General features: G+C 37.0%; 1 protein-coding gene across 1 annotated transcript; it reads left to right on the top strand.

Moving 5' to 3' along the window:
• Window positions 1-1,080: 1,080 nt before the first annotated feature.
• Window positions 1,081-3,965, top strand: LOC306990999 (uncharacterized protein). The gene is made up of 7 exons (XM_079598405.1): window positions 1,081-1,451; window positions 2,270-2,384; window positions 2,477-2,581; window positions 2,674-2,832; window positions 3,130-3,324; window positions 3,448-3,594; window positions 3,745-3,965. Exons 1-7 carry the CDS (start codon window positions 1,408-1,410, stop codon window positions 3,859-3,861), a joined length of 882 nt encoding a protein of 293 aa, XP_079454531.1. The 5' UTR covers window positions 1,081-1,407; the 3' UTR covers window positions 3,862-3,965.
• The last annotated feature ends 5,632 nt before the right edge of the window (window positions 3,966-9,597 follow it).

Here is a 9,597-nt window from a genome sequence, read left to right as displayed (position 1 = left end):
CAATAATTATCAAAAAAAAAAGTTTAACTTTTGCATTTTTCGTATGGCTATAACAGGGTCATTTCGAAAATGGTCAAAATACACTCAAAAGCCTATAAATCAGATTTCTTTTGCCTTCTCGTTCCCGAAATATAAGTGAGAAATCAAATGTCCATTCATTCATTCACTTCAACTGTAAGATGGAGGCTGTAATAACACTGTTGTCCGCTAGAGAGAGCAGCAGGATTATATTTGTAATCTTTTTATCAGCTTTCAGCATTGGCTAATAAACAAATGCTTAAAGCTATATATTTGTTATTATAATGGACGTGTAATATGTGTGTAAGCATGCATAATGGTGTTAACATGGAAAAACTGGTAAAAATCAAGACTTGTAAAATTAAAGTGAGCCAATAAGTGGTCTTCTACTGCCCTCTGCTGGACATTCTACTTATTAATAGTCTTTTCACATGTGCTTTTGCATTCATATATTTAGACACTAAAAAATTCCTTGTATAACAATTACTATTATTATAAAACAATCATATTTTGTCAGTTTATCCCTTCATTTGTTCTGACGCTTCACATAATGGCTAGAAACGTGGTAAATCATAGTAAATAAGGTAAATCATGCTAGAATCCTGGTAAATCATTCTAGAATGTGGTATATCATGGTAAATCATCCTGTAACATGGTAAATCAAGGTAAACTAAGATCAATCATGGTAAACTATGGTAAATCATACTAAAATCATATTAAATCATACTAGAATGTGTTCAATTGTTGTAAACCACGCTAGAACAGGGTAAATCATGGTGAATCATACTAGAACTTGGAATGATAAACTATGGTAAATCATGCTAGATTCATGGTAAGTCATACTGGAACATGGTAAATCATGAAAAATCACACTAAAATGTGGTAGCCTATATCATGGTAAATCATGCTAAAACATGGTCTTTTCCATCTATGATGTCAGTGGTTAAATGCTTGCTAAATAAAACTGAATGTCTTTTGATGCTTTTGTGCTTAAAGGCCTTAACTGCTTAAACACCGATAAATGCTGCTTGCAGCTTTCATTTATTGTATTTTTTTATAATTTGTATATAAATGTAGACAACAAATTGCATTTGACTGAGACGATCTGAATAATACATATACAATACAGACAGTATGGAATAATAGACGTTACATTTGAACAGATTAGCCTATTTAGGCTACTGATCCATACAACAAAAAATATTTAATTTATAGCCTAGTATTAATATGCTTGCCTTACACAGCTATTAGTTACACTGATTTGAAGGGGCGGGGCTACATAAGGTCTGTTAATGTAATCATATGTTTTGGCATTTTTTGAAAGTTTAAATCACGCCAGCAGAAAGTTTGTTGTAACTTGTTGTTAGTCTAACGTTAGCCTATACGAAGATGAGTTTCGATCGAAACATGGCTTTCCAAAAAGGAATGGAATTGTAAGTATAGCCTACTTTATACATTATGTATTACTTATTGCAGCCTAAACCGTTTTTTTGGGAAGCAAGTATTAATTTAATGTGTCGTCGTTATAACAGCTGAGATTCGGTTTCAGAGATTAACGTTAACGGATGCGTTTCAAGCTATTTCCACTGAACTCTATTGGTAAAAACTGTCACTGGGACGGTAAACTTTAAAATTGTTCTAATATGTAGGCCTACCATTTAGGTACCAACATGTAAGTTACCTTTTGAGGTACAAACTCTTTAGGTACAACGGTGTAGGCCTAACCGTTACCCTTTTTTAAGTGAACCACGCTTGTGTTTTGTAGCTAACATTAGGTTACTTTTTTTTTCTGAGAGCGTTAACGTTATCAATGTAATAAAAAAAAACAAAAAAACTTTACCAATTATCATTCAAAAAATGTGAAACCATCAAATGCCTATATACAGTTTGTTACAGATGCTACATTTTCTAAATGTCAAAATCATTTGTTAATAAACAAGTATTCATTACTTTTATGAGCTCATTGTTTCTGCATTAAATTATTACATTGTTTAAATTAGGCTAATACATATTTCGCTGACTGATTTAGTTCATTTCTGGAATGCATAACTTAGACAGTTACCTCTGATAACAGATCACTCTAATTGTAATGTGGCATTTTCTGCTTTAAAACGATGTGTATTGTGAAAAGCACTATACAAATGTGAATTGAATTGAATACTATCCCCTTATTAAGCCAAAAAACACTGAAAAGTAAGTGTCAAGCCCTCCGAGTGAATTGAGTGTACTCAGAGATTGATCATATTTTCAGATATAGGAAGGATTTGGGTGTGGATCTGCCAGATGAGAGGACAATCGCAATGCGGCTTTCAGATGTATATGAGGACGCTGAGAGTGAGACCAGGGCAATGGATGCTCTGGAAAAGGTGGTAGTATAAAACATATATATATATTCACATTTTGGCTGTTCCAGTTTAAATGAGTGTAAAGTGCTCTATCTTGTGTGTGCTGTTGTCAGGAGTTGGATATGAGGGAAGAACGTCTAAAAGAAAGAGAGAAGAAGGTAGAAATAAAAGAGGAAAACATCAAGAGAGCAAAGGCGGCGTATGAGGAGAAGTTGCAAGTAAGGCGACATTCTGAAACAACTCCATAGATAATGAATGTGTAAACGGACTTCAATATCATCAGTAACCCCCTTTTTGTCTTTCTCTCCAGGAAAATGAGGCCATTGACCGTGACTTACAAGCAGCAGCGTCTGACCAAGCACAGACTCGTATTTATGAACAAAACATGAGAAAGCTACAAGCAGATTATGATGCCTTCATGGAGAAGAAAAAAGAATGGGAGAAGAGAGAGGCAAAAAAGTCTGGAAAGGTAGTCATAGTATTATACTAATAATAGGCTAATAGTCCCACCTTACAATTAGAAGAGCCAATCACATCGCAAGTTTGGCTTGGTCTTATTTGATGTGCGGTTCAATTTTCAGTTTTCTGAACGATTGGGCAGAAAATATCTGCATAAAGTTATTGATTTATATATTTTTTTATGTTTAAAGACAAGGTGCATTTCTTGGAATTGTACATTATCCCCATCTTTATATCTAAAGTACTCTATACTAATGTTCCCATCTTTCTCTCTCTTTCCCCTTATTTAATGCCATTTGAACTGAAGAACACTTTAAAAAGTAAATGTCAGGCAGTGGAAGTGCGAGAAGAGATGGCCGGGATGAGGGAAGCGCAGGAGCAGGAAAAAAAGAAATTAATGGAGGAAACAAAACAATCCGACCTTGAAAACCTGCAACTGACAAGACAACTGGTTCAGCAAAGGGCATTGCTTACGAGCATATGTGGCGAAATAGAAGAATTGGTAAATACACACAAACACACACATACATTTATACACAAAAACACACACTGATGTCACTGTGGTACATATGTCTTCTGTACAGTTCTGTCTCATAAGATTACAGACTATTCGTGTGTTTTACAGAAACTACAACAAGCCGAGGAGGAAGCGCAAGCCGAGGAGCTCCCGGATTCTCAGATTGCGGCCGGGATCCAGAAGGTGTTCGACAGGCTCACAGGTCGTCATGAGAGTGCGTCCCACATTACAGACCCCATCCAGCAGTTGGACATGGTAAATATTAATGCTCAAATACTTCTGCCATTCTTGAAGGAATCTGTATTTGTTGTTGATATGATTTTTAAAATGAAAATGAGGTACAGTAAAGATTTAAAGATGTTTTTGGTCAATCATTTTCTTTTCTTTTGTAATTTTCCCAACCAGATTGGGGGCTTTCATCGGCTTGCATCGGCAGCTGCCTTTCAAAATTCTGGCAATGCGAGTCGAACCAAGACGAAGGCCAACAAGAGCAAGAAGTGTTTAAGAAAAAATAAAAAATGAGAAAAAAAATCATCATTGACCCGTTTTTGGATCGTGCACTGGGGTGTGAGGGACAGCAGGGATACTGTATGGACATTAAAAGATGATCAAATAAAACAGTTTTCCTGGGGGTGATTTTTATTCAAACTAACATTTTTTTAAACGTTTGTTATGAAGTGCACATTAAAACATTAGTTAGCCTGAAAGTTTTTCTCGAAGAATAAGAGTAAGCCCAAAAGTAGGGCTGCATAAGTTTTAGTTCGAATTCCCTCACCACTCAAAACGCCAGAGTTTTTGCCCAGTGCTGAGATCTGCACACTCAAAAATCCTCTCGTTATAATTTAACTTGTAAAAAAAACAAATGTAGGCTAAACAAGATATTTATTGTACAGTCAGAAGTTTATGAGACCGCAATTAATTAAAGGGGCGGGTGATGAACTGAGAAATCTAAATTTCCTTGAGATTTTGACATAATAATAGAGCTATTAATATCTTTATAAAACATTTCTATAATATCAATGAAATTATTGCCAAAACCAAAAACTTTCAGTGAATGGAGTAAGAAGCCGTGTTCGATGGTGTCAAAGGCTTTACAACAATCTAACCACACAATAAGAGCCCCTGAATCAATTTGATCAGAATAGTCTAGAAGGTCGATTATAAGGCGAATGTTATAATGTGTCTATTTTTCATGAAACCTGTTTGAGTCTCATTAATGATTTTATTTAATCCGGATTTTAATCTTTTTGCATATACTAGTGCAAACAATTTATAGTCTGTATTTATTTAAGGTGATAGGTCTCCAATTATCTATATTATGGGCATCTTTATATGGTTTAGGAATCAGGGAAATTAATCCTTGTTTCATAGTTGTGACCAAATCCTTTTTTAATATACATTCATTAAACAGTAAGAAAGGGGGATCTTCCAATACCTTCCAAAGGTGTTGGTCAAATTCAACTGAAAGCCCATCTGGACCCGGACTCTTACCGGGTCCTTATTTTCATATATTGGGGAGCTGCAATATAAAAATAGGCTGCATTCCTCTCTCCCTTTTCTATCCATCTAGCTCTTGAACGCACAAAAGCTCCATTAGTCTTGCTAATATACAAGTCATCAAGTTTTAGTTTTAAGGACTGGAGCTCACTCTCCTGTGTTTGAGAGAGTGTCTGAACTTTCCAAAGAGTATCAATTTTGTTTAATAGATCTGTTTCTTTACAATTTCTGTCTTTTTTTAAATTCCTTATACTTCTCATAGCCAATTCTCTGGATTTGAATTTAAATAACTCCCATTTAGATGCATAAACTGATTTCTCTGAATTAAAGATATTGGAGGCTAATGTTTCAAAAAAAAATTGTTGTAAAAATGTTATCTTCTAAGAGTTGTTAAGTTTCCAATATCCACGGAGGCAGCTGGGTTTACGAACAGTCTGTAAAGACATGCAGCTCGATCAGAAGGTGATCTGAAAAGGCTGCATAATGATGGGAGATATCTTGAACATGTTGTAGCAGACTGGGTGAAATAAGAAATAGGTCAATTCTCGATTTTAAAGACTTAGACGCATTGCTCCATGTATATTCAAATGAATTACTATTAAAGTAGCGCCACGAATCCAGTAAAGATAGATTTTTGCTAACCTGGTCTCACAGAATTCCGTGAAATGAACACGGACCCTTAACTCAAAATCTGTGTCAATTTATCGCCGAAAGTTCCGTGATTGGCCCACGGAAGTGATGCCTATGTAAGTCAATGAAAGGCAGCATCCGTGGTCCACCAACACCTGCGCTCCCCCAATTGGCGTCGTTTTATAATTTGGAAACGTATCGCTTTATTCTGGGTTTACTTTAAAAAGTATACTTCACTTTAAATATTTATTTTTAAAAGTGATTTTAAATTGATATTGCATTGTTCTGTTGTCGTTTGATCGATAATTCTGGTCAGTGGGCACAGCTGTTCCGTGACGGTAATATTCAGTCTCACGGCAGTTCGTGATATGGTCACGTAATTTAATCTATTGATTCGTGACACGGACTCGTTATTTTCGTGATATCATCACGTTTTTAAACTAATAATGTATTTCAATGGGAAGCGTATTTCGTGTTCACAGCACGATTCTTAGAAGCTGTTTAATCAACATTTATTCACGAGATCTTATCATGGTTTATGTATTTCTTTTAATTATATTATTTCGGTCTGATTGCCAGGGAAGCTAATTTTGTCTCATTTTCTTGCAATCACATTGCTATGCTGTTTATTGATATTTTTTAAATTATATTTTATCAGTAGGAAATCGCGCTGAAGAAGTCTCGTTCCGAACACATCGCGATATTTGGCATCAGTGTGCCAGATGTTGGTAAGTAGTCGTAAATACGCTGTCCTAATAATGTTTGATATAATGTCTTTTCTGTTTGTCGATATTTATCAGATTAGCTCACGTTCAGTCACTGCATTATATCTGTCATCTCCACGGAGGCTTTGCGTTTTATTGCTTTCTAATTCAAAACAGGGTGATTAAACACTGTCTGTCACGTGACGTGCTACAGGCCTAGACCTTCAATCAATTAATCATATTCACATCAGGTTTAAAGTAGTACAATTAGTTCCAAAGTTGTATTTGTAGTAGAAGCACAGTAAAAACAACACTTACCATGCTTTTACCACAGTAACATTAGTTCTCTTACGAGAGTTCTCTCGTACTGCGTCGAAGGCGCTACGGGAAAGATTCTTTCTCGAGAAATTGAAGCCAAAAATGAATCCTTAATTTTGTAATAATGTAAAACGCTTAAAACGTAAAATCTCCTTTTTCCAGACCACTGTCACGTACCCTCCGGCCTCCTCTCATTACTGTCTCCAGGAGGCGCCCTCGTTCACCAGCACCCCCAGCCTGTAGACCTACCCCACTCCCGCATCCCACATGGAGCACCTCCTGCTTGTCCAGGGCTCCTCCCCCTCCATTCATGCCCCGCCCACCAGTCAGTCACTATCCAGCCAGTCTTATCCAAGGGGGTAATCCATCCGTCGGAAACTGAAGCCTCCGCGGGCGCCGCCATTGTAGCAGAACTTCACCTGCTGTTAGCATTCCATTGACTCCCATTCATTTTTGCGTCACTTTGACAGGGAATAACTTTACATCTGAGGCGTCCAAAGACTCCATTTGTCCATTATTTATTTCTAAAGAAACTCGACAATGTATAAAAGGCTCCATTACCTTGTACCTTACGTTATGGCCCCGTAGAAGCCGTTTTTGTAAAAATAGGCTAACGATTGCGTCATAACTCACGCGACTCTCTGTCGCACTGTAGAGAAATTACCGTATAGACCGGCGGAGAAGCTCGCAGGCAATCGGGGGGACGTGCAGGCATTAAGTCCGATAAAGTGAAGGGAGTAGCCCACAGAGAGTGATAAAGTTGATCCTACTGCTAGCTCATGGACAGCTAATGCTCACGCTCTCCGTCTCTGCGAGATTCGGAAGGGAATGATTCAGATTTCTCTCCGCACAGCTACTAGAAGACTGACAGCTGTCAGACACGTTGCTCACGTGTTCATGCTCAGTTTGAGCCTGCGCAGTTCGCCTGGCGATCAGGAAGTGAGTGCTTCAAATGGGCTTCACTTTTCTCCGTTGAAGTCTATGGGGTCGCTGTGTCCATCTTATATACTGTCTATGGTCTTATCCCAAATGACTCCATTGGAGGTGTGGTCCACAGACTCTCGGGCCACTACCAGCAACATTACCCCGCTCACCCTTATGTGACCACGAGCACCAGCAGCACCACTAGAGGAAGCGGGGCGTACAACAGCTATCAGCTCAGTCCCCGGAGGGTCCCTCAGTACCCCTACATATGAGACGCACAGACCACGTCTTACCTTTTTATGACCGACAGACCTGCCGTCATCTGCTGCAACTGTTTTTAGATATCCTATTTATGTTTTAGAACGTTGTTAATATTTAGAAATATAATATTTGCATTTTGAGAAATCCAGTGTCTGATTAGGTAAGTTTATTTTCTTAGCTCAAGGAACGCTGATGTGTTTTTAATTCGCAAGCAATAGCGGAATAATGCCGACATAAAGGAACGGGATCGTGATGGTGTAATATTGTCTGTCCAACCAAAATCCTTACACTAATCCTTGACTTGTTTTATACTCTATTTTGATTCTGTGTCGTGTTTTTGTTGTCGTAGGATCTCTTTGGATTTTAAATTATGTTTGATTGTGAAGCTGACTGGTTCTAAACCAGTTTTCTGGGAGGTCAACAAGTGGATGGAAAGAGAGAGAGAAAAAATTATGTGCCCTGGTCGTATTGTTATTTGAGTTAGCTCTTTATGTGATTCAAATCAAAGTCCTTGTGGAATCATAGTGTATGTTGTGAGGAATATAAATGGATAAGGAGTAACATCAACTTCCTGTTTTTATTATGCTACAATTCTTTAATCATGCCAGTGCTCATGAATTCTCCATGGAGAAACTAATGTTAGGATATTTAGCAGAAGAGATGGGATGTCAAAGCCAATGAAGATGTGATGCTACTTTGGAAACCATAATCACACACCAACAAGTGGTTTTCTGACATTGTGTTTGTTTGTTTGTTTGTTTTTTTGCAGCATTTATGAGTAGTCTGCTTTTAAAACTAGAGTACACCAAAAATGTTGCTGACCCTTGACCTCTGTTTGTGGTCTTAGTGATGGACGGCTAATGTGATCTTTGAAATTCTGCTCAGAGTGACACTGTGACTGACCTCTATGGTCCTTGTTCTGGTCTCAATAACATGACGTGCCTTGACATTCTCCCGAACATGTTTGGCTGTGTTTTTGAGTTCAGAGAACATTTAGCATCAACCAAGAAAGTACTGTAGCCTACACATTTTGTAATGTCAAACAATGATAGAAAAAAAACACCTCCATTGTAATCCCATCAAATAAACAAACATCAATTCAGTTTTATCTGGTTGCATTTTTAAGCTTTTAATTTTAGTGTTTGTTTTCTTGGAACTTTTTTTTCTTCAGTTGTTAGCTTGTGTAATGCTACACTGAAAAAAAACAACAACAACCTATATCTTGTTACATACTTGGTACTTTTACACAATACGATGTACTAAAAACGAAAAGGTTTTTCCTCTAACTGAAACTGACTGTTCTCAATTCTCTGGACTCTTTAGATCAATAATTATCAAAAAAAAAAAAAGTTTAACTTTTGCATTTTTCGTATGGCTATAACAGGGTCATTTCGAAAATGGGCGTGTCAAAATACACTCAAAAGCCTATAAATCAGATTTCTTTCGCCTTCTCGTTCCCGAAATATAAGTGAGAAACCAAATGTCCATTCATTCAATCACTTCAACTGTAAGATGGAGGCTGTAATAACACTGTTGTCCGCTAGAGAGAGCAGCAGGATTATATTTGTAATCTTTTTATCAGCTTTCAGCATTGGCTAATAAACAAATGCTTAAAGCTATATATTTGTTATTATAATGGACGTGTAATATGTGTGTAAGCATGCATAATGGAGCTAACATGGAAAAACTGGTAAAAATCAAGACTTGTAAAAATTAAAGTGAGCCAATAAGTGGTCTTCTACTGCCCTCTGCTGGACATTCTACTTATTAATAGTCTTTTCACATGTGCTTTTGCATTCATATATTTAGACACTAAAAAATTCCTTATATAACAATATTTTGTCAGTTTATCACTTCATTTGTTCTGACGCTTCACATAATTGCTAGAAACGTGGTAAATCATAGTAAATAAGGTAAATCATGC

This window comes from Phoxinus phoxinus (assembly GCF_949152265.1).
Source record: "Phoxinus phoxinus genome assembly, chromosome: 22".
In the NCBI taxonomy this organism is placed as follows: domain Eukaryota; kingdom Metazoa; phylum Chordata; class Actinopteri; order Cypriniformes; family Leuciscidae; genus Phoxinus; species Phoxinus phoxinus.
This window is presented reverse-complemented; position numbering and strand designations above follow the sequence as displayed.